This window comes from Passer montanus, unplaced genomic scaffold (assembly GCF_014805655.1).
Source record: "Passer montanus isolate IOZ18808 unplaced genomic scaffold, ASM1480565v1 scaffold69, whole genome shotgun sequence".
NCBI classification, from domain to species: Eukaryota; Metazoa; Chordata; class Aves; order Passeriformes; family Passeridae; genus Passer; species Passer montanus.
This window is the reverse complement of record NW_024372036.1, coordinates 3,611,850-3,637,995: the sequence shown is the minus strand read 5'-3', so window position 1 is coordinate 3,637,995 and position 26,146 is coordinate 3,611,850. Positions and strand designations below refer to the sequence as shown.

Genomic DNA, 26,146 nt, shown 5'->3' with positions numbered 1-26,146 from the left:
ACATTTCTTCAAAAGGTACATAAACCAGAACCAGGTTTTGGTGTAGTCCCAAGACAGAAACAGTACTTTCAGCAAATATCCGATGGACAGTGACTCCCTTGCTTTCTCATTATTCCAACTCTTAATAAAAACCTTGTCCCAACTCCCTTTCACCAGAGGGACTGGTTTCCAGGTAGGGAGGGACTGTATGAGGGAGGCCTCTTCTCTTCCCTGCTAAGTTATGTTTTGAAGCAGCAAAGTTGCATTATCATGTAACACAAACACCATCCTGTCACTTCAGACCTAGAGCTGTCAACCAGCGCCAAAATTCAGGAAGAGAAAACCCCAGCCATGTGAGACAGCTGCTGTAGGACTGGTTGAGCTGGAGAGCTCCGAGTTCCTGCTAAGAGGTTGTAACCAAACCATCTGCAGAAGATACAGGTGAGCAGATATACAGACATCAGTGATGGAGACAAGAGGTACCACGTGGAAGTGAGCAGTCACACTCACTTTTCCTGTGAATACCAGGCAATTAGGACACAGGCAGCAGTCAGATTCATTGGTCAGCAATTAAGTGTAGAGCCCTTCGAGATAAGTTAAAGCAGAACAAAGGAACATTGCCCATGCTCTTTGTGCCAGAGACAGATATTTTGCTCAAGGAGTGATGCAAAGTCAATTGCAGGAGCACATTCAGCCCAAAATGAGCAAGAGAGAACTGTAATCCTACTGAGCCAAGGCCTCTGGATACAACATCCTTCTTCAGCATCAGCTCTTTGTGCCTTCCTAACTCAGAGATGCCACGTGGCCAGCAGTCCCCAAGCTCTCTCCCAGCTTCTCAGATGTAGGTCAACGTGATGCTCCTTTGGAACTGCAAATCCCACTTGGAGAGCAGCATCATTGCTGTTGGTGACAATGACAAGTGCTGCCAAGGCCAAGAGCACACATCTATCATCTGTCCATTCCTCTTCAGAGTCTGTGCTGAACTCCATGGCTGTCAGCTTGCAAGTCCATATTGGAAAACTCTATTTACTCCAAACAAATAAGCAATAAATGAAAATTCTGAAAGGTGGAGAGAAAAAACACTCCCATAGCTGTAAGTTTATTAAACCTAGCATGGTTGAAAAGCAAAAGACGAAAAACATGATATATTTTTGTTTATTATTGCTCTTAAAGGGCTTGGTAGTCAAATATACAAGCTATGCTCTATTAAACCAGAAGAAAATAAGATATAAAATCTATGCTCACTTTTCCAATCCAATCCACCTGCTAATCTTCATTAGTGACATTAACTTCAGCTACTTCCAGTCATTTTAATTTATACATAATCTGTGTACGTGTGCGCGCGCGAGTATAAAAACCCCTACTTGAGAGATAAAATTCAAAATCAAGAGATTCATGTTGGTTTTGTACTGTTTTGTGCACTGCTGTAGGTTTCAGTTTTTCAAGTGGTTACTGATATGTCTGTTTAGAAGAGCATAATTTAAGTATCTGATGATGTATTTATTATATTTCCAAAAAGAAAGCATGACCAATAAGTTATGATAAGAAAATATGAAATGTTGATTATTCTCCCCTTGATGTACATGCACTAATCCCATGATCCTGAATAGGGAGTTACATGCACTAAGAGGAGAAAAGGATCCTGTAAAGAGAAAGGCTATTAATTCCTTTCTCCTCTAAGCAGCTCCCCTCTTCTCAGCATTAAGAAGGGATTTATTTTGTGAAATTCTCGTCATGCCCATTAATATACTGCTCAAAATGTAAGTATAAAACATAGTCAATGGTCAGCCTGCTTAGCAAGCCTCTTCTGCTAAGCCAGTACAATTTATATATACTCAATATCATCTTCAGGAAGCAAGTATACAGCATTTGTAACATTTTTCTAGGAAACAAGAACTATACCCATTACTGAATTACTTAAGAAAAAGAAAAAAAAAAAAAGAACCCCCCACTGTTCTCAGTCCTCTGGTTAAAAACAGGGAAAAGACAGAGTGAACTTTATCAGCATTTGGATGTCTGACTGTATTTGAAGACAAATTACAAAAACATCCAGCAAGGTAAACAGAGCTATAGCTAGGCTCTGCTCTCCTCAGTTCCCAAAGCATATTTCAAATTCCACTACCATTTGCAACAGATTTGCAGCCCCTCTCTTAGGGAAGATTTATTGAGGGGACAAAGATGACACACTAACGTTGGGGGTCTGGGTACAAGGAGTCTAACAGGAGACAGACAGAACTCAGGTCAGCCTTCAAATGCTCTTGTTGAAAAGACCACAAATAAAAATCAAGTGCATGACAGAACAAGTGATTAATGACCCCAAGTAAAATATTTTTCTAAGTTACAAAATTGCTCTTCCAGTGTTTGAAAACAGAAAAACCTGTGGGAGAAGAGGTTACATTCCAACAGTTAAGAGCAAATTCGGAAAGAAGGTAAATTATTACTCTCTTATCTTGGTTACTGGAGCAAAGATGAAAACAACAACCAGTGCTTTGATAAAATCTGCTCTTTACAAAAGTGAGATAAATATTCTAGTGGCAGCTGGGTTAAAGATACAGACCCTGAGGGTTAGCTTCTGCCCTCAGCCGTAATCTGCAACTCATTTCACCCACTTCTGTGAGCAGCCAAATGCAGATTGTGACCTTCAGACTTGAACATATAGGTATAGTTACCATCTGATTGCAAATAATTCTCCAGGTATGCATACAGCAGCAACCTACAGAAACCTCCAAATGTGCGTTTGTAAAAAAAGGAAAGGAAGGAAAAAAGGGAGACAGGTACAGACATGATTCTGAGCTCTAATTTTCAGTGAAAAAGATCAGAATGTCAACAAGCAAAACTAAAGATGCTTAAAATCCCTGAAGAGACCTTATACTCTTTCTAATGCTTTAACAGCACAGCTCACCTTGCAAAAAACTTCACATGAACATCTAAAGCATGATCAAGTCAAAAGAGCAGCACACCCTATCCTGACACACACAGGGTAAAGTCCTGGCCCCATCTGAATCCATGCTGAAACTCTCATTAGAAGTTCAAGAGATACCAGCATTCAAAATTTGACTGCTACAGACCTCTCCTTTTCACATTTTTTACAAAAGAAGACATTTTGAAAACTATTGTGCTGATTTCTAGTGCTGCCTCCCAGTTTACTGAGAGAGGTTGGCTGAACTGGACTTTGGTAATGAGAGATGCAAACAGAAATTAAAGGAGAATTGAAAAAATTTCCTTCTTTGCACAATTCTAAATCCCACGGCCAACCACTAATTCAAAAAAAACCCAAACAAGCCCATACAGATTCAAAACTATGGAACATGTTTGATGTGAAACAGGGCAAACAGTACTCAAGACTGAAGTAATATTTAGAAATTAAACAGCCTTGAGCAGTTAGCAGGAGATAGGATGAGGGTGTTATCCTATTGGAGCTGTTCTATGGGATGTGCTGATGGACAACACGCTGCTTCCAAACTCCACTATCCATTCTCCTGCATTACAGAAGTCTTAAGATGTTGCCTGAAAATAAAAAGTGTCAGTGTAGCATACGAACAGGACTTCATCTGTAGCCATGACAACACAGCCAAAAAGACTCTAACCCAATGAACACCTGTCAATTCAATTAAGGAGGGTGTTTTTTCCTGGCTCATTAGTAAGAGAAGTTGGAAATCAATAAATGTTACATTGGCTTTAGCAAGAGGAAACATTCAATGGCTCCTGTGGTAAAAGTGAGTGTAGTGCTCTTGACAGAAACCAGTTTTCAGTCATCTGAAGGTACACGTGGCCATGGCCAATGCCCTCTTTTCTCCCCCACCCCAAGTCCCCAACAAAGCAAGAAAAATTAGTTTCTTCTTCCACCCCACCCCAGATTTTCTCCCACAGCTTGACTACAGTAATCCTTGAACAGGCAGAAGGTTGGTGCATTCTCTTCAGCCGATGCCTCCAACTTCTTCATTCTTGGCTCAAGTTTTATTCATTAATATTAGTCATCAGTTATTAAGAAAAAGATAGTTTCTAAGTGTTTGTTGTTGTTTTTTAACTGAAGTTAATCGGATACCATAGTCTGGTTATATGTGCTGAACTGCAGCCGTCAGTTATTCCTTTTTCTTGAATTCCTGGTTGCCATAGCTGGAGCCTTTTTCTATTTCAGTTACTCCTATCAGTCTACGAACTCCAAAGGAAGCTTTAAAATATAACAAGAGAAATGAGAGGCACATTAAAACCAGTCCCAGCATCCAGGAAATTACACGTAAGCTCACAAGCAGAACCCAATCCCCAAGTCAGCAGTGACCAACAGTGCACTGTATGAGGCTGCACAGGGATCACAGGTCACATGGTACTCAAAGAGAGGGACAATCCAGATTTTAAAATATAATTATTGCTTCTCTTGGTTAACAGGACATGTAGCATGAACACTGAAGCATATCCCCTCCCTCTACTTCCCCTTCTTTTATTGTTAGGGATTTTTTGGGGGGTGGGGGAAGGGAAGATTTGGTGGTATTTATTTATTTTTAGTTTGTGGTGGTGGTTTTGTTTGTTGGGTTTTTTTTTTTAATTCACAGACAAGTTGTCCAGTGAAAGTATTCTTTCCTTCAGGCACCACAGTAATGGGCTACGTGACTCACCTGCTACTACTGCAGTTTTTGCTTAAGATATGAAGGCAAATTTGCCCAGATTAAAACTTTTGAAACAATAAAAATGCTGTACAACAGAAAGACTAATGAGTGAACTCCAAATATTTTCCTACAAGCCCCATCCTCATTAATTAATACACAGAACTTATGAGAGGTAAAGGATCTTGTTATGTGTCACACTGGGCTTAGCATCCTCTCTGCTTTTATTACCTGCTCCTACAAGTCCCAGGAATGCAAGGATAAGGAGAGGTGATCCACTTGCAAAAACTCCAAAGCCAAATGTGAAGAGAGGAGAGAGGAGAACTGTGGCCCAAAAAAGAAAGTTTAGGAGAGTCCATGGTCTCCTAGGAGGTTTAAACTGCTTGCCAGGAAATACACCTTCCTGATTATACATCTCTTGCAAAGCGTCCTGGGGGAAAGAGAAAAGAAAACACGTTCATAATGTTTGCACCCCAAGCAGCCCAAGATCAGTCAGATCCAGGACAACATCAAGGACAGTATCTGTGGTACAAACTCATCAAGAGTGCACAGCATCCAATTCCATCTGCTGTCACTTACTTGGGAATTTTTGTTGATCATCCAAGTGACCTTTAAGCCTTTTGAAGGCAATTATGGCACCATCAAAAACTGAAACCTCATCATCCTCTCCACTACCAAATACCTTAATCTTGCCTGTTAATTGCTTAAGAATTTAGGGCAGCTTCAGGCCAGAGACCAGTTCAGACCCTACAAACCCTCTTAGCTGGTGCTTTTCCTTCCTGTTTTTACTTCCAGAAAGGTCAGCATGATTCAGCAAAGCACAGCAGAAAAATTCTGTACAGAGAGCCAGGAGGGGAGGGCAAGGAAGGAGCTGAGAGCAGAGACAGCACCACACCAGCCCTAATCCCAGCCCTGCCACAGAGCCACTGCATCCCAAACTGAGCCTGCAGAGGTGCAATCCTGGAACACATCAACCAAAGGAACAAGGTGCCCACCACCTTCCCTCAGTCTGTAAGATTTAAGGTTCTTTAAGGTTTCCAAGTCATTACCAAGGATGGCTCTAGTCCGGCTATTTCTTGTTTTTATTTATTTTTTTTATTAATTTCCCTTACAAAGGGCTGAGAAGTGCAAGGCATTCCGTGCCAAAACCAGCCTTTGGAGGACACACTCTCTGTGCAGGAAGAGGATTCCAGTTATAAAGTCATTGCAATAAATGGAATGAGAGGATTCCAGATACAAAGTACTGCTAACACTAAGATCAATATGTATAATACTCATGTCCATAAGCAATAACTCCCTGTCAACATCTCACAACAAAGCAGAACAGAGATACAGCCAACATCAGCAGAGATGTGAAGAAATGGTGTCACATTGCACCAGGGGTGGGTTAGATTGGACATTAGGGAAAAAAACTTTCATGGAAAGGGTTGTAAAGCAGTAAGACTGTCCAGGCAACTGGTGTGGAGTCGTCATCCCTGGAAGTGTTCAAAAAAACCTATGGATTTGGCACTAGAGGACATGGTTCAGTGGTGACCATGGTGGTGGTGCTGGCTTGACAGTTGGACTCCATTCTTAGAAGCCTTTCTCAACCTCAAAAGCTCTTTGGTTCTATAGACCTGCTAAGGGGAGGTGGGGGGAAAAGATGATGAGCTGCTCTTTGTAAGATCACCTCTCTCCTTAACTGAATCATTTGAACAAATCAGGTTGAAATAAACATAATGAAACTCAGAACAATTTGCTGCCTACGTAGAGACTGAGCATAAGCCTGGCAATGCTGCAGCATGGATCATCATAGCTGGGGAAAGCCCAGGATACTTAAAACTTTCTGTTTCTGCTGTCTTTCCACAACACAGAAATCAAGATACACTTTTCAAGTTCAATAATCAACCACTTAGGGCTGGACAACAATTACAGCTCTCTCCTACTCCCCACAGAGGAGTTAAATCTGTGGTTGAGAAAAATGGATTTTTCCATTTTATCGAAGGTTAGAAAAAGAAATGACACAAGGAAGATCTCTGAGCCATCTGAAGACATGCTGGGCATGTGTTTTATCAGTCCCTGGCAGCAGATCCCAGGGACTGTCTGTCCCATGTCACACACCACTGCAGAAGTACTACCAGGAGGCAGAAGGAAAGTGACAGTGGAAGAAAAATGAAAGCAAAGAACAATTGCAGCTGAAAGCTGGAACCGGCTGTCCCTGACAGACAGTTATCACTCTTCTCAAGTGCCTAAAAACACCCACAGGGAAAATGGAGCTTTTAGAAACGCATGACAGAGATCCAACTGCTGAAAAATGTAAAAAGACACTGGATTGCTATTAGTCTTCCACAGCTCAGGCATATCTCTGAACTCTATTGTGCTTTCCTGGCAATTTGAGACCTCACTACCCAGCCCTCTGCTGCCAAGGGGCTCCTTGGTCCTGCTCCTTCCAGCACTTTGAGGGATGGCTGCCTACTTATACATAATATCCTCTCCATCCAGTGCAAGAGTGTGTATTACTCACTGCCTTAATACACTCCCCTGTGCAAGTCCCAAAAGGCAGAAAAGAAAGCAAAGCTATTTACCTTTTCCTGGTAAAGCTTATGAAGCCAGTTTGCAGCTTCCTTTTCATCTTGAGGGATATCTTCCAGAGGAAATCTCCTAGTTTAGTAGAGACATTAAAAAATGGAAAGAAGAAAAACAAAAAAGAAGAATTAAGGGAAAATCCAGGTATTTGGTTTTATGTCTCCCCTAGGGAAGATCTTCCATTCACTAAAGGGCAGAAATCACAGGCAATAGTGTCACTGATGGCAGAGGTCTTAAACACAGAGAACTGGGACTTAAAATCTGAGGGTTTAGGTTGGGAACTGAGTGCTATTTAAGACAAAAGAAACTGCACAAGCTCCTGTCAGTTTCAGAGAAAATAAGCATTTCTCATGCAAACACTGTTCCTCCTTCACCAGACCCACCACTGGCTGATTCCCAGCAAGCTCAGACTGAGGCACTTGGAGCTGGGAAAAGACAATCAAGTGGAAAACCCAAGGATAATTGCTGGTTACATTCTGGTAGTGAAAACCCTATTTGGGAAGCAATGGGAGAGGCAACTAAACATTCACTTTACATCATCTCTAAGGCAAACATCTGCAGTGATTGCACTTGCCCCTCTTTGCCTCTGCAGCCCCACAGAATGAGGCACACAGTTCTGGGGGTGTGTGACAGTTTTGCCCAGTGCCAGCCCTGACCTGACCTCACTGAGGACAGGTGCCTTGTCAGAGCCTCTCCATAGTGGTGAAGAGCCAACCCTTCACCTGCATTCTTCTGTCTTCTAGACCCTTCCAAGCCAAGCCCCTGTATGATTCTGTGAATTTATTCTAATGCATTTCTGATGATTTCTGCATCCCATAAGCCAAATGAACACCAGATCTCGCAGATTCACTTACATGAGCTCTAACAAGAGGAACTGCTCAATTCATATAAATAATGCTCAATAAAAGCTCAGTGAAAAGTCATTTGCTGAAGGCTTTCTGGTGAAGTTGCCGTGGTGTTGCTGCCACCACTAGAGGGGACTCACAGCAATCACATTTGGTGATTTCCTGATTATTTCCTCTGGAGGCAGTAGGGATAAAGATTGGATCCACTGCAGAGCTAAGCTGCTTACCTCTGCACAGGTAACTACGTCTGCACACACCAAGAACAAGAGCTTATGTGCTTCCCTTCTCTGAGCTACACTAAGGCTGTTGGCACAACAAGGACATGTTCCATTTTCAGCAAAACATCTGTAAAAACAGTCTCCTTACTCTCATAGCTTCTTCCCCAAAACAAAAAAAAAGTGTAGAAAAGCAGCTTGAGAATATTCATTCCATCCACAAACATATTTTTAATCGAATTATCTAAGCATAACCATTTGTAGGGTACAAGTAGTAATTTCACCTGGCAACATCATCCTCAACAGAATTTTACAAACCTGAACCTCTTCTAACTCTACTGAAAATTACATTTATCTTCTCTCCTCCCATTACCCCTCCAAGAAATGAAAGAAAATTGCACCTCCATTAGCAAAAAAAGGATATTTAACTGAAGGCTGCCACAATTCAGTGTATAATTAATAATTATACAGATGTGCATCCATGCACGTGCACCTCAGATCCAGCCAGATATCCTACATGCACCTGCCATCAGTGTGGAATTACAGGTGGAGCTGCCTGACCAGCTGTTTTGCTGGCTGGCAAATTGTCTGCTCACTTTCCTCATCAGGAATATGTTTGGCAAGTGTAAATAGTGAAAATGAAACCCCTTGCAAATGAGCAACTCCACCTCTCCATGGACAGCTCCACAGTCATCTTTACAGCTGAGAGATAAAATGTTGTGGATGTTGCAGCAACACACAGGCCCAAGGCCAGAGGGGAAAGGTGTGGGAGGAAGAAGAAAGATTTTTTTTTTTTAACTTTTAAAAAACAAGCATCAGCCTCATCACCAGAATACAGCAATATCTTCCAAAGGGTGAGTGAATCCCACAGAGAAGAAGCAAAATGTCTAAAGAACTGTGGAAAGAATAAGCATGTCACGTCTCAGGTACAAACACAAAAGGGAAAAGAAGGAATTCAACAGGATTGGTCGTTTTTATGATCACAAGGAAGCCTTTGAAGCAGAAGGCAGCAAGGAGAAAGCAAGAAAGAGAAGGGGCGGGTGTGTGTGCATGCAAATGTGCTGCATGGGGTTAGATGTTAGCAGCTACTCTTTGAGGCAAAGGAACAGTGAGGAATGTGAGCCGTGTCCCACCTCATTCACAGGATGTCTGAATTTCAGCATTTTTTAATTTTTAAGCTGCTGATCAAACCATCTGAGTGAGGGAGAGAAACTGGCATGTAAAGGAGCTTTAGACTATTTACTACAAAGGATTGCTGAAGGGCAAGGAGAAGTGGACTAGAGGAAAGGAAATTACCCTGTAAAATCTGAATACACCTCAACATGCTAAACTATGCATCTTAGGGCTCACCTCCATCAGTAAATACTCACCTTACACACATATCTGCTTCATATTTCTTTCCATAAAGAATTCCTAATAAAGACGGGTTCTTGTTTCCTCTGAAATTTAGTGTTACATCATACACTGCTGAAACTGTTGGGAAAAAAAAATAAAACAGGGCTGTTACAGCACCAATTCCAACAAGCACCTTCTGGCATCCTTGCTTGAGACAGCAACAGAGCCTTGTGCAAGCCTTGCATTAATGATGTGTCAGAGTCCTCCACTCTTCTGTGTTTACACATCACATCTATCTGCACCAGCCCCCTGACACTCCCAGCTCTGTAAAACACCAGATGACTTGATGAACTAAGCAACATAAAAAGGTTGTTAGTATTTCTTAAGACTGGTATCTGACAGTTCTGTGGCAATTTATAAATTACCAGCTGACACACTGGATCCTCATTACTGCCAGCTCACTAATTGTAACAAACAACAGAGCAGACTGTGCTGGTGCTAAACAACACATCACGAGTGCTGCACAGCTTGGCAGTACCTGTTCCCCTGAGACACTGGACAGCAGTGGTGAAACCTTTGGTTCTGGGCAACAGGTGGTATTTCAGTTTAGGCAACCCCTTGGATTCGGCTACTTCCATACTGATGCGGTGCTTGGTCTCTGTGAAACGAGTTCCTTCACAGTACAGCAGAAACTGTGCAAGACAAAAGCAAAAAAAGAAAAAACAACCCAAGGATATCTTGAGATATCAAAAGAAATCCAGCAGTATACTGAAAATTTGTGCAAGATGAACATACATGTGCACACACTTCAGTTGTCTCATCTCTTCACCAAGTATTAGGCATAAGCACCAACTCCCAGCTCATTTACCATTACCTTACATTTAACAACACTTGTACCAAATTTAAGGTGACAAAAAGACAGACCTAATTGTGGCATTTAGAATGCACAGAAACTAGGAAATGGATCCACTCAAGTCAATTTTAATCATGATTTCAATTACCAAGCAGGAAGTCTTGATTTAAATAATCAATGCTAACTACATTTTGCACTTATATTTTCTACTTGTTTTCCCTAGAGACTCATCCTTGGTTCTCAGCTGTAGAATCATTAAAATGTATAGATTTGAAGCTCAAGTTCAATTGTGAGATTTTCTAACTGGTAGGGTTTATTGTTTTTTCTTTTCTTCCTCACACTCATCAGGAAGATGTATTCAATATAATTCATATCCATATATTCAAGCAATTAAGTAGCTTAAAATAGATTCTCCAGATTCTTACTTTTTCTATCTTTGTAATGGTAGAAAATTACAATGCACTCACAATGTTCTAGTTAAGGCTTAATGTTTCACTATTCATTTTAACAAGCTGTACTGGATAATACTGAAAACTCACTTAAAATGCATAAAAAGCCTCTTAATGTTTTATAAGCCAAATAATTGTATGTTACATGTGCTGCTATAAAAGCAAAATTGTGAATTTATCAAAACCTTTGCATTCAAAGCGCTAAGAAGGTTAATGGGTTGATTACACCACTGTGCTGCTGCAGTGAAGTTTAACAGCATTGCACACAATGAAACAGAGATGTTTTACCCTTGATTTTAAATAATGTCAAAATAAAAAGGAAAAAATGTAACTGGAGAATCAGATATAAGCTTGCCATATGTTCTCACAGAGACTTTTTGGGAAACCTGCAATTTCACAGATCAACGAACACACTAACAGGAACTTTCTATCAAAATCCATGGCCTGTGCAGTCAAATTCACTCACTTCTCCAAAAAAGATGTTTTGTTGATGTGTCCTTTCAGCCAACCTCAGAAAATGTTATATACAGATGTAGCAATAAAATGTAAGGGTTTTTTTAAATAGGCAAAATAAAGTTTGGACAGAATCATTAGCATCACACAAGCCTGATTTATAAATTATTCTCAAGCTTCTGAACTGTTTCCCAAATGGTTTCCCTTACCAACAGGCACACAGCACTTTTCTACCAGCATATCCCAAAAGACCTCCTGAAACAGAGCATGGCTTTTCTGTGACAACTCTTGGAAGTGAGCACGCCTTCTCCTGACACACAAAGCCACCAGTCTGTCACCGTTTCACTTCCAGCAGCCAATACCAGAGGAGGGACTCAACACTTACCCACATATATTCAGGGTAATCAGACAAACGTTTCAATCCCTCAATAACTGTATCTCTGTCCTCTTCCCATTTCCTTTTGCAGAAAACAATCTCAAGGAAGTACCACGTCCAGCCGATGAGGGGCACATAGAGCAGCTCTCTCTTAGCAAGAACTTTGGAACTCTTGGAGAGAAAAAAAAAGTGACAATCCAAAAATGTCATTTGCTGATTTGTGCAACGAGGTCAAACACATTAAAGCTAAGATGATGGAGCTATATCTGGGGACTTAAATGCAAAGAAATTGTTTATAGAGGGTTTTAAAAAGACATGTCACCCTGCAGAGGAAGGGAAAGCTCATGGCCCACATACCCCCAGCACTCCAAAGCGCTCCGTCATCGTCCAGCCGCACAGGAAGTCGATCTCGAAGTTGTGGTTCAGGATGATGATGACATGTTCCTTCCCAAAGGTTTTCACCGTGGCCTCGTCTGAGAACAGGGTGCACTCTGTGCCTGACCACCATTCCAGCAGCATTACCAACTCTAGCAAACATGATGAAGGTGGAGACAGGAGTTAGGGGTATCCCTACAGAAAGCATTTCGAGTTTCCTCCTCAGCCCCATTCACTGCCAACACCATCACCTTCCCAAACCCATCCATCAGAGATGAAACAGAAGCTTGGAAATGTACAGACCACACCACATTACCATCCTTGAGCAGTATTTAAGGCACCAGACATATGCATTATGGATAATTCAGCAAGTTTTTAACAGTGACAAGTCTGGGCATTGCATTACAAGTGCAAAATTTGATGACCACTGGAAAAAAAAAGCCCAAAGACTTTTATGCCTAAAAACAGACAGTGGAGCTGTTGATTGCTCCACTAAATGAGCACAGTTCCTCCCAGGTGGAATAGAAATTATGCATAGATGCAGCCTAATGTTCTTACTCCACATGAAACAAGCCTTATGGAGGTAAACAGACCAATAAAGGTCTTTTAAAGGGATGCAGTGACATAGATCTTCTGTGATAGATTTTAATACTACAACACAGGGCTCTAATTGTTCTGCATTATGATCATCAGCACAGAGTTAAAAACAGCAGAAAATTGAGTTAATTTATCAAAATACCTGGCCAACAACAGGAATGGTAAATTTTGTCTTTCTTTTACTGCAAAAGAATTAGCCCTTTTCCCTCCATTTACTCCAGCTTTAAAGTATCACAGCAACTCTTATTCCACCCTGCACATTTGTTACCCTTTTTTATTTTCCACCTCCCCTTTTTTCATCATAAAACCCCCTTCCATTTAAATTCAGCATGCACTGACTGTAGTTGCTATGGTTAGCTTATTTCCCTCATTTCAGTACACCGAGGCAGATGGAAGGCATTGCTTGCATCATGGGACAACTATAAAAAGTATGAGAATAGTTCATCCTCCCAGTAGGAAGATTTGCTTCCCTGCAAACCGTAGTCATTGGTATTTTCTTTCATTTCAATGAGATATGGTTGAAATAAAAATGTGGTTGCATAAATATGGCAGTTAAAAAGAGTCCAACCCTTCCCACATGACTACACCTGCAGGCTCCCCCTCTGTTCCCTCTATCAGGCTCTGCCAGGAGGTTTTTCAGCTTCCCAAACAAGGGTTTCTGATCAGTGGGATCAGACAAGGTCATCTATCCCTACTGCTAAACAGAAATTTGGGATCCAATCCAGAGAGAAAGCAAACACAGGATTTAAGTGAATAACGGGGAAAACCAGTCCTGGTCTGCTGAGGGTACAGAGCTCACCTAGCACTGTTTTTTTCACTCATGACCACTCACTCACTCACCAGGTTATTCCCCTGTATCACTTTCAGCACTTGCTCATTTGGAGGCACAACAAAGTTATGCATCTTGTTGCCCAAGACAGCTTAACCCCAGTCAACTGGAAATATGGCAGTGGAAAGACAGAATTGTCTTGTTCCTTCACACCAGGTACAGGTTTCTATCACTGCTTCCCAGCTTTGCATCTTTTGTGTTCACTCTCCTTCCTTTTCTCTGGTTATCCTGGCTCAGTAAAAGGGGAAAGAGGACAGCAAGAGTGTCCTCAGATCACCTTCCAAGCAGGTAGCCAGGAGAATGGAGCAGGGGTACCAAACACATCGTGGTGCTCTGAGCAATTTCCCCTTTCCACTGCTGACTGTGTACCAAGGAGGAACATCTCCAGGACCTGCTCAATTTCTTACAAAAATTATAGTCATCACCTGGGTGTGTTTCTTCTTCAAAATCAGGAAAAAAAAATGTGCAGAAGCCAGTGTGGATGTGACTTTCTGCAGAACCTTTCTCCCTAAAACAGTGGAGGATTTGCCAGAGTTCATACTGAGAGAGGAGGGTTGACAAGCCAAAGGATTAACACGAGGAAACAGATTGTCCTTTACAAATGTGCTGACAAATGATGTAATTATAACCAGGAGTGGGCTCATTTCCTTTTTTCAGTGTGTGGGTTACAGCTCCTTTTGCGTGGCACTGATCCTATCAATGCTACACAAGAAATCCTTCTGAATGAAGGAATGGCAACACTTGCAGTGCCCAGGACAGCTCCTATAGGGAATAACCAACACCTGGCACCAGCATCCCCTGCAGCTGGGGGTCCCCCACATCAAAGCAGGTGCATTTACAGCCTCACAAACCCCTCAGAAACAAAGCAAACAAGGGGCACAGCACATCCCTCAGCTGGAAGCACCAACATTTGAGAGGTTATTTTTGCAACAGGACTAACCCAAACACGCTGCACTCTCCAAGGGTGTGATTCATCTGAAAGGAGCTGATGTGGGAGAGCTGCAAGTACAGACTACTTGTCATGAATTTATGGGTTTATGTTGGGGCCAGAGCCTGAAAGACTTCCTTTCCCAAATGTCTGTCAGGAACATTGGATAAAGTCTCTCTCCCTCCCCTTTGGAAGCTGGGCTTTAGGTGTTTGAGAGAGATACAGGAAGAACAGAGCCTGGTTTTCAGTACAGAGCCACATACAGCATCACCTGTGTATCCCTCCCTGCACTGATCCTCTGCCAGCTGGGCAGAGCAGCTTTTCTTACAGACCCTCAGCCTAAATCCACAAACAGCTTGGAGAAAGTGAGCAAAACGTAGCATCCAGAGCACAACAGCAACCTACAGGTTCCTTGCCAAAAGGCTCCTCCATACTGAAATATATTTCATTATGACTGGCAAGACTGGAGCTACTGCATTTACACAGCTTACCTAAATTGCTATAAATCACAATTGAAGAGCATATTCTGGAAGCTCTTCTATTACAGGCCATCAGCTCTCTGCAATCCCATGTAACATTTACATTGATTTTCAAAGTTTAATTTCCCAATGTGTTAATTTATAACAGGCTATACACTAGGGGTTATCCTATGTACAACAATTATCTACTCAGCTTCTCCAAACCTCTTTGGACAATGGTGTGGTTATTTCCAGTGTTTAAAGGATGTCAGACAGCAGCATTTAAAGTGTGATTTTCTTCATGCACAATGCTAACTAAGGGTTGAGCCCAAAGACTTACAGGAGCAAGCAGCTGATATCCTCAGAAAAGCAACAGTTTTCAATATGAGATCATATTCTAGATTATTAAAAGCACAAAGAAATTCTTACAAGCAAATTAAAAATAAAAAGTCTTACATGTCCCCACCCTCATCCAACCAAACTCATTTTGAAGTTACTACTAAGCTCTTCTACTACAATACCTTTTTTTCCTGATAATTTGCCTGCTAGTCTATTTAATTTCCTCTCTCCTGTGCTTCTCAGTAGGCAAGACAAAAAGCACAGTAAAGGCAGGGACAACAAGCTTAAAAAGAGACCGAACCAGACACCTCAGAGTTTTTGTTGGTGATACTTCACATCAATGATTTATAAAATGTGGGTGCCTGTCAGTGGACTGCTGAACTGTAATTTCAGTGCTCATTCTGGTGACTCATTTACCCAAAGTGGGAGTTGGATGCTGAGCTGAGCACTAAGGTAAGTGGCCGTGCATACTGGGAAGGGATGGAGAATGGAAACCAATTAGATGATTCACTGCTGAAACAGGAGGTGACATTTGGGCTCAGGAGCCTTCTAAACACTCTGAACATTTTCAGAAATCTAGCCCTATGTTAAGCTCTGTGAGGAGAAGAAGGCGAGGAAGTTTTGCAAAGGTCTGACAGAGGAGAGCACAGAAGCTGCACTCAGTGCAGAGCTCACCCACCCAGTGCAGAGCAGAAGAAGAACCACTGAAGAAATGCTCAAAGAGGAGACCCTGGCCTCAGAGATGGGCACTGAAGGGTGTAAGTGGATTCTGAAGTTTGTCACACAGTTCAGCCACAGAGACATCTACAGGAGATATTTTAGGATAGATCTCTCCCTCTGCAGCCCACACAATAAACCTGGGCTCCTACATGATCAGTACTGCTCACATGCTCAGTACCTGAGCCAGTCTCACAATGTCCCTTAGCACAGGTGCTGATACTGGATGAAGATGGCATTGAGACACAAGTAACAACTCCTATCGGTCCAGATAAGGTTGGAGGTGCAGAGGAGCTTCACTTCCCACTTTTTTGAATGACAGAGTGACAACACACTTTAGACCCTTGACTTCTGTATTATTTCCCAGTATTCCAGGAGGAAAAAAAAAGAATCTGTTTTGACCTGCTCTGAAATAATCTACATCTAACTTATCATTTCTCTCATCTCTGTGTGCAGATAGATGTGAATATGTGGCTGCAGCTTTCTCCACGCAGAGAGCAGCTGGCACAACTTCCCCAAGATTTTTCCTGGGGAAGGCAGTGACAAAGCTCAGAGAAAAAGTAAAACAATTCTTATCTCTACTTGCTGCATCTGCTGTTTGGCAGGTGTGGAATGTGTTATGGAGATTGTTTACCAAAGAGGGATTTGTTAATTGGACACTGGTGATGGTGTTTTGGATTGATTGACCAATTAGGTCAAAGCTGTGTCGTGACTGTCTGTAAAGGATCATGGGCTTTTCTTTAGTATAGTTTTAGTTTAGTTTACTATAGTAGTAGTATAGTTTTTAATATAATATAATATTGTTTAATAAAGCATTTGTTCAGCTTTCTGAATCATTGCATGTTATTCCCTGGCTGGGGATCATCCTGCATCGATATGCATATATATATGTATATGTATTTCTTTTGGTTAACAAAGGCAAAACCAAGAAAAGCCCCATCCCATCCCATCCCATCCCATCCCATCCCATCCCATCCCATCCCATCCCATCCCATCCCATCCCACTCACGGCTCCACAGGGAGTAGGCAAGGCGACAGTTCACTCGGCGATAGAGCTGCTTGTTGATGGGCCAGAGGAGCAGCGTGCATAGCTGAATGAAGTTAATGATCAGTCCACTGACAACAAAGACGAACCCAATGAGGAGGTGAACTATGAACTGGGTCTTCAGGAAGGCAATGAAGCCCATGATAACCACTCAGAAGCGCGTGCAAGGGCCGTCACTCAGAATAACTGTCCTGAAACAGGAAAGAAACAACAACAAAAGAGTCAAATGGAGTGGATTTACAAGCTCTGAGGAAGGACAAAGCAAAAGCCCTGAAACAGTCCAGGCTCATTCATCAAGAGGAACCCAGCCCAATGAACACTGTACTCTCCAAGCCTGCCTCATGCAGGTCTTCACAGAATAATGGTGATGGTGCAAATCCCTGCCCAAAATAGGAAGGAATCATTATTTACAATTTACAGCCCACCAGGAAGATTACTGCCTGCTGAAGAGATTAATCTCACACCTCTCTTCAAACAAACACCACATAATTGGGAGTTAATGCTGGGAGGAGCACAGAGCCCTGCACTCACAGTGAGCAGAGGGCAAACAGGGCTCTATCTGCAGGGATGCTGTCCTGAGCTGCAACAGGAGCCTCACCCTGCAAAGAGCAGGGCTGGCCACATACACCATCAGTCTGGCCAACACTAAGGCATGGAAATGGAAATCAGGTATTTCCACATTCAAAACCCATGGTGGAGCAAGTTTAATAACTTCTCACCTTGTCAAGCCACAGCTCTGTGATCAAATACACCAGTTAGCGTGGGAGAAAACGTGAAATGATAAAAAAGCCTTAGGCTATGTAGCAGTACAAACTTGATCTGGAAAGGGCATTGGTGTAGAATCTTGTTTCCACCAAATCAGCACTTAACTCTGAGCACGTGCCATATTTATACCAGGTGCAGAAAGACTGGCAAGGTCTGAATCAGCAGAATGCCACAGGAGCTTAGACAAGCCTGATTCATTACAAATCCTGCCAGCACAAAGTTAACCCAGCAAACTCTATTTACCAAGTCACCAAGCTGAGTTTATTGCAAGCCCCACATTATCCAGCACTGGCCTGTTTGACCTGTTGGGTACTGGAAGCTACAGCCTCAAGGTCTCACCCAAAAAATAAAAGCTTGACCCTTATTTTCTGCCACAGCTTGCTGATGATTTTCCTGCTCAGCTTTTGCAAGTGTGGCAAATGACCAGATCAAGCAGCAGATGGTAACAAATACTTTTGACAAACCAGGCATCCCAAGGTGATGTGGACCCACTGTCTGAAAATAAAGTCCCTGCCAGCTGTGAGGAATCAAATAATTTTCACTCACCACCTGCTTATGGTGTGCTGCTATTTATAAAACTCTACACAATTTTATTGTGAAAGCTTGTTTTCTATCCTCTCTTCTGCCAATCAGGTACAGCCTTTCAAGGCACAGTGTCTAGTTTTTGCATAATTAACATCCATTTGCATCATTAGTAACCTACCCACTTCAGAAGCACATAAGAGAGGCAAAAAAAAAAAAAGCCTGGTTGAACACAGCCAGTATTGTGCCTACCACAGAAAGCAAAGCAAAATGAACTGCACTGGAGCTCATGACAAATAATCTAAATTCTCCCAGTGTTTTCATGTAAGGATGAAAGAAACATTTCTTCCACTAATAAATTACTTTAAGAGCAGCTGTTGGGAAGCAGAGACTTCTGTTAGAAAAGGAACAAGTGGAGTCCTCCTTCCTCTTCCCTCCCCAAAAGGCTGCAGTTGTCTCACACAGCCAAAACACCCCACCAGTGTTCACACAGTGCCATGTGGGAGGCAGCTGTGGCATCCAGTGACTCCCTAGCACTGGGCTTGTTTGTCTTTTCCCCTGGCACGCTCTAATAAATACTGCCAAACATTAAACACCAAGTTCTCCACTTCCAAGAGTCATTCTCTTCATCTGGTCTATCTCAAAAGCCAGTTCAAATAAACAAGAAAAGAACAATTCCCTCCATCCCTGAAAACCTTTTCTTGAGTTCTTGCCTGCCCTCTGCAGAGCCATGTGCCCTCCATTTCCAAGAGTCATTCTCTTCATCTGGTCTATCTCAAAAGCCAGTTCAAACAAACAAGAACAATTCCCTCCATCCCTGAAAGCCTTTTCTTGAGTTCTTGCTTGCCCTCTGCAGAGCCATGTGCAAGCAGCTTTGCTGATGACAGTGTCCAGTGTCAAACCACTCAAAGGCTGGACTTGAGGATCCTGGAAGCTCTTCCAACATGATTCTATCTATGACAGTCATTAGAGCAGCACTCACAGCCTTTTCCACACAGCCTGGCCCCTCTCAGACAGGGGCACAAGGAGAAACAGGAATGTCAGGTGTTATCTATCCTCAGATCAAATGGTTTGGCTCCACTTCCAAAGCCTCTTGGCTTTGAGCAGAGTCTGTGGCTGGTGTTTGTCTCTTCCATTAAGGACATTGCTGTTTCACAGACCCAAAAGGACACATCCCTCCTTACATTGCACCAGGATGGTTTCTCCAGCTTTGCTGGACATGGAAAACAGGATTTATCACTCTTGCATCAGCATCCTGCCCCACATGCTGGGTACCATAGAATAATTAGGTTGGAAAAGCCCTCCAAGATCACTGAGTCCCATCTTTGACCAACCATTACCTCATCAACTAAACCATAGCCCTAAGTCTCACATCCAGTCACTTCTTGAACACCTCCAGGAACGGCAACTCCACCATTCTCCCAGGCAGTTTCAGTGCTTAGCAACACCTTCCATGAAGAAATTCCTCCTGATGTCCAATCTGAGCCTTCCTGGAACAGCTGAGACCCCTTCCTCCGGTCCTGTTGTTGTTGTCTGATCCTTCCAGTTTCCCTGCTGGATACAGAACCTGCCACTCTCTGTTTTGACAATCCCTCACTTAACTGTATTTGACTTCTAAGATCATTAGAAGTTAAACTTAATCTAGGAATTATTTCGTTTTCTGCATCCCTGCCCATGTAGGACAGCCAGGCAATTTAAGGACAGGACAATAGGCAAAAGGTGGTCAGCAGCTCTTCTGCTGTATCCCATGGGCAGGGTCAGATGGGGAAATCAGTATTTGCTGAAACAAGGAAAAGCACCACTTCTGCATTTGACATGTGTATAAAGATCAGCTTAGTGAAGTATCTAGGAAGTAAACATCTGCCTCAGTCTAAGACAGCAAGTCTCAGCACTATTTTCTTTTCTTTTTTTTTTTTAACCTATCCATATCATCTGCTTTTTTTAAAGACCTGCTGGTGAAATATTTTTTGCCCTTGTTTTCCTTAAACACTGTAACTTCCCAGCATTGATCTTTCACCACAAAACCTTCATTTCCTCCTGTACAGCCACACTGAGAACTGCGGGGAATTTTAGTACTCTCCCTGCTTTCACAGGATCAGAGAATAGTTTGGGTTGGAAGAAGCATTAAATATCACCAAATTCCAGCCCCCAAACCATGGGCAGGGACACCTCTCACTAGACCAGGTTGCTCAGAGCCAATCCAGCCTGGTCTTGGTCTATCTGCTCTGGTGAAAAAGATCTTAAATGCTTTGTATCCTTCAGGGCTCTCCCCTTTATTTCTGTGACTCTCAAGAAAAGGACAAGGAGAAAAATGTCTTGGTGTGGTGAGCTGACCCTGGCTGGAGGACTGGTGCCCACCAAGGCCACTCTATCACTCCCCTCCTCACCTGGACAGGGAAAACACAACCAAAGGTTTGTGGGTGAAGGTGAGGACAGGGAGAGATCACTCACCAATTAATGTCATGGGCAGAACAGACTCAATGTAGGGAAATCAGCCCAACTTATTACCAATCAAAGCAGAGTGTGGTAATGAGAAATAAAACCAGATCTTAAAACACTTTCTCCCAACCCCTCCCTTTTTGCTGGGCTCAGCTTCCTGATTTTCTGTATTTCCTCTCACCCAGCAGTGCATGGGGACAGGGAATGCGGCTGTGGTCAGTCCATTACTCATCTCTGCTCCTTCTTCCTCAGAGAGAGAACTTCTCACACACTTCCCCTGTTCCAAAAGGGAGTCCCTCCCACAGGAGACAGTCCTCCATGGACCTCTCCAATATGAGTTCTTCACCAGCTGCTCCAGCCTGGTTCCCTTCCATGGGCTGAAATCCTTCAGGAACAGGCTGCTCCAGTGGGTCCCTTGCAGGGCCACAAGTCCTGCCAGCAAACCTGCTACAGCCTGGGCTTCCCACAGGGTCACAGCCCTCTTCAGGCTCTCGTGTGGGCTCCTCCAGGGGCTGCAGGTGGATCTCTGCATCCCCATGGATCTCATGGGCTGCAGGGGCACAGCTGCCTCGGCAGGGTCTGCAGGGGAATCTCCAGGGCCTGGAGCATCGTCTGCACTGACCTTGGAACCTCCTGGGCTTCTCCCTGGCCACAATTTCTGCTGTGGAGCTCTCACCCACCTTCCTTCTTCAATACACTGTCCCAGGGGTGGTAGCACCATCTCTGATGGGCTCAGCCCTGGCCAGTGGCTCTGTCCTGGACTCAAGGACAGATTTGTGTTTTGACACCTCACATTCACATGGATTCTCTGGTTTCCAAAAGATACAACATGCCTGTCAACAGAAGTCAGAATATAACTGTTCTCCTTTACCCAGCTTTCTACATTCATGGAAGTCCTAATGATTAAAGTTCCTGGAGACTTCTGCCAAATGTCACTGGAATTTGACAGAATTCAAGTTCAAAGCCATTAGAAGGGAGAATGACAGAGAAGTGTGACTGCATTCATTAAGAAATCAGTCAAATGCACAACATGCACATTACAGCATTTCATGACACGTAGCTATTTATGAACTCAAAATAAAAAATTAAGCCACTAATCATTCTGCAAGACACTATATTCAGTTTGAACTCCAGATTTTAATTAATTTCTTGCTGTCATGCATGTGCAATCCCTCTGAAGTCCATGACGTTTGCATGAATATGAGAATGAAATTAGAAACTGGCCCACTGATCCTAATATTCCAACCCAGTGAGAATTAATGTGCTTGCCAACAACAAAAACTGTGGCAGGCAATATTTACATGTCCAGACCTTTGCCTTCAGTTTTTCTGACCATGCTTTTGCCATCTCTGCTGTGCCATATTTACCCCCACCCATGAAACCAATTACAGATATCTTTTGCCCTGAACATCTTGCCCCCAACCCTGAAATCTGATATTTTACCTACTTTTTCTATTTGAGAAATGAGTGAAACTTTTAGATCACTGAATTTTACCTTTTACCACATTTTTAAATCCTGTATTTTTCAGATGAAGCTTTCTAAGCCTCCTTGATGTCTGTATAAACTTGGCAAACCCTGACTGTGAGGAAGGGTTAATGATGTTGCAAGTCAGAAGCAGTACAAAAAAGGCATTTTGTTGCCCATCAAGAGTTCCCTGACGATTTTTCAGAATTCTACAAACACTGCACATCAAAAACACACATGGGAAATAAAATCTCTTTTTCATTCAAAGTGAGATCTACCTGTTGCATGAGCTGCTTTGTGAGTATGGGCATATGGGGACAGATAAAAGCAGCAGAAACCAGAAGCACAAGGAAATGTTTTTTTCTGAGTATATTTGCTACCCTTCCAACCTTTCTGATAACCCAGCTTGGGCTACTTCTGTTTCAAAGGCATGAAAATCACCTGCCTAAGTGTCTGTTCCCTCACCCCTCCTGAGATCAGAAAACCCAAGAATACTCAGCAGCTACCCAAGAGTCAGGGCAGAGATATGAGGGACAGCTTCCAATGGCCCTGCCTGTACTTCTTTGTAAGATAAATAAAAGTACAAATCCCAGTCTGGTTATTGTAGAATCCTTCAGAAATACCACATTACCACAATGGGGTAGCAAGTTATTTTCCTGAACATTTCTGGGACATTCCACACAAAAAATATGTTGATTATTTTATGATTACTGCTTAGAAGTAATCAGTTACCACTAAGAAATAATTTTACCTTGCAGAATAGACAATACTCTTCTAGCTGAAAGGCAGAAGTGCAGTGGCTATCCAGCTTTTAAGAGTGAAATGGTATATTCACAGCAAACAACCCTGATAACAGGAAAATATTCAGGAAGACAACAGGTCCTTGATGGGCTCTCACTTCCTGCACTGTACCACATCTCCTTCTGGGATGAGGAATTTGGGAGCATGACCCCCATGATGCAGAAGCCACACAAAACCCATGGAGAGAGTATTTACCCAGGGCTTTGCCCCAGACTTTAAAAAAGCATCCCAAGACTCCTGCTCACTCTGCCATGGCACCACTAAAAGCAATCTCCACTCAGGCCTCATTTATTTTAGAACCAGCACTGGCAACCACAGGTGTGTAAGTAGGCTGGAAAACAGAGCTTGGATCAACAGCAGTGAGTCAGAGAGAATAAGCAAATAAGCAAATAAGGTATAACAACAGTTTTGGTACCCATTTGAACAGTCTGTACCAGGGATTCTCCAGATAAGCTGTAAAAATAGACAGCTACTCAATTGCATCCCACACAGCATTACAAACTGTCTACTACAGACCCAGCCTTTTAAACCTAAGCATGACAGAAAGATTATCTTAGTTTCTCACACAATATAGGGCTAATTTCCCTGAACGTGCCTCAGTGAGATGCAAGGCTGATTCAGAGTTCATTAAAAATCCTGCTTGTCATGAATTTTTAAAATTGAAGGGTATGGGAAAAAACTTAAGCTAAACTGAGGTCACAGAGAGGTAAGTTTGGTTTTGAGTTGTAAGAACTAGGAATAAGACCTCAAAGAAAAAATGGTACCATCATGAAATCAGATGAAAACTCATTCCTTGAAATGTCGTCCATCTTGGCCTTGAAACAGCACCACAGACAATTTCCAGAAACGGTCAAGAGTGAAAGATCACCACCACCATCTGTCTGAAATATATTCCTTACTTTGGGCTTGATCTGAAGGCATTCAAGCCACAGAAACTTCCACTCATGTCAATACGTTTGGCTCAGTATCTGTAGAGATTTTTGATAAGACTATTCCCATCAAATAAAAAGCCTTTGGTTTGACTCATCATCCTGATGAGATGCCAATAGGAAGGAAGGAAAGGAAGGAAAGGAAGGAAAGGAAGGAAAGGAAGGAAAGGAAGGAAAGGAAGGAAAGGAAGGAAAGGAAGGAAAGGAAGGAAGTGCTTATGGCTCTGACATTAATGATCATTTCACAGGAATACAGAATTAGACTTAATGAGAAGTTTTTACATTTCCTTCTTATATTCAAGATACAGGTTGCTGTAAGAAAAAATACCAAGATAACCAATTGTTTAACTTGCATTTTGTAGTGATAAGGCCACAGCATATAATAACAAAGCAAAGAAATATATTCAAACAACTCAGTGCAACCAGAAGGGAAAAATACCAGCTCTCAATAGTGCACATCACTGCACTATTTCTGCACTAGGGGCAGATTTCCCTCTTCTCTGCCCTAAATTCAATGTTACTGACATGACTGAACCTCCTCAACAGCTGCAGAAAGCACTGTGCTTATGCTTCCACTAGGGATGAAATTATATTTTCTCTAATTTCTGCTACACTATTACAGCTGAAAACACCAGCAATATTAAAATGGCTGTTTTCCAAATTTAATTTTAACCATTTCCTTGTATCACACTTGGCATAAAAAAGAGAGAGCAAGTGTGCACAAATTCAATTTCTTCTCAGCATACACCCTTCAGTTAACATTGCCTCTATTTGAACAAATGGATTGGATAACCAAAATGAACCCTGACTTGCTTAGAAATCTGCTGGCTGCATGACAACCCCCACAAGGAAGCAAAACTCCTTGCAGAATTTCTTTCACTGCGAGCACCTCTTTATTGACAAAGAAAATAATGGTATTTTCGTAGGGATTTTCTGTTCACAAGAGGGAAACTAGAGAGATTCTGTCACGAGTTCCCTGGGTAAACCAGCTCAGACAACTTTGATGTCATGGCAGAGTCTCACCAAAGCAGGTTGGCATCACTTTTCCCACAAAACAGCTTCCCATGCTCCCAGGACATCTCAGGGCTCTGCATTGAGCTTTCCAGGGAAGGCACCCCACAACTTGTTTTTACTTCAGGAAGACAATCACTGCCTTATGTTTTAATAAACTTTGAATAGTTTCTATTAGAGTATGTCACTTACAACTGCTGGTAGGTGTTTGTGTGCTGCCTCTCCCCTGGATACACACATTTGTCATCCCTCAGTCTGCAGTCTCACACTTTTGTTTCAGTATGAGCAACGCAAAATTAATTTTTTCTTAGAACTGTAATTACTGAACCTTAATTGCTGTTAAATTTAGAATCTATAATAATTGCAAATTTGGCAAGTTTGGCTCGTTTCTCACAGGTTCAGATGAGTTTTGTGGGTATATGCATATTTACAGATACTTGTGAGAGCTCTTGTAGAACTCAGCCTTAACAAACCTTGTCCCAAATATTACTGATCAGCAAGGTTTACCCAACTGCAAGAATTTGAGCTCAAGTTTTCTTTTACCTACCTGCTATCAGGAGGAAAAATAAACACCCTATAACTTACATTGTTCTACAAACCATACAACCACATAATTAGCCTGGTTTTGAAAACCAAACTCAGGTAGACACAGATTACTCCTGGTTTCATCTTTAGTGAAGGCACAGAGACATGAGCCAAGGCAGGGGGATTGATGCTCCCACCAGCACAGCAACACACAGCAGGATGGAGCAGCAGAAGATAAGCAAGACTGCAATTTCCAAGAAAAAAGGATTAAAACCAGGGGAAAATACCAGCCCACTGCAAGACATTTACACTGAAACGCACGAGCTAGAACGCTGTCATATTCTGTATATTTTAAGAAATAAATAGGAACAATTATTCAGCTTTGCAAATTCCTCCTGGCTCCAGACAGACAGCTAAGCGTGACTCACTCAGGAATGGTTGTCAAACACCTTCTGCCTGCCTTGTTCCTCCTCCTGGGAACTTTTAAACTTCACTCTGGCCTGCTTGCTTGGTGGCAGCTACTCTCCCCACTTTGCCACTCTGGATAGAACTCCCTGAAGGGAGAAGCAAGATGCTAATCCCTGTTGGCTCCTCAATTCCTTATTCCTTCCCTTGTGTTGGACTCTACACACACCAACAGCTTCCCAGGCTGGGCAGGAGCCCTGCTTTGTGCCACAGTGGACTGGAGCCCATCCCATCATTGAGCACTGCCTGCCCACCTGGAGCTCAG

General features: G+C 42.5%; 1 protein-coding gene across 9 annotated transcripts in view; it reads right to left on the bottom strand.

Annotated features, from left to right (window-relative positions):
- Positions 1–1,116: 1,116 nt before the first annotated feature.
- The window catches only part of AGPAT3 (1-acylglycerol-3-phosphate O-acyltransferase 3), an 86,202-nt gene continuing 61,172 nt past the window's right edge, over positions 1,117–26,146 (bottom strand). For 6 of the 9 annotated variants that reach the window (XM_039729297.1, XM_039729300.1, XM_039729302.1 and 3 more), the window contains 8 exons: positions 16,924–17,150; positions 12,029–12,198; positions 11,681–11,842; positions 10,079–10,232; positions 9,576–9,678; positions 7,145–7,220; positions 4,812–5,010; positions 1,117–4,150 (listed from right to left, as the gene is read on the bottom strand). In XM_039729297.1, the coding sequence (XP_039585231.1) occupies positions 4,062–4,150; positions 4,812–5,010; positions 7,145–7,220; positions 9,576–9,678; positions 10,079–10,232; positions 11,681–11,842; positions 12,029–12,198; positions 16,924–17,101 (1,131 nt within the window). In that variant the 5' untranslated portion in view covers positions 17,102–17,150 and the 3' untranslated portion in view covers positions 1,117–4,061. Of the gene's footprint in view, positions 4,151–4,811; positions 5,011–7,144; positions 7,221–9,575; positions 9,679–10,078; positions 10,233–11,680; positions 11,843–12,028; positions 12,199–16,923; positions 17,151–19,586; positions 19,761–26,146 lie in introns of those variants that run through there. The other 3 variants (XM_039729296.1, XM_039729303.1, XM_039729299.1) reach the window with 2 other exon arrangements.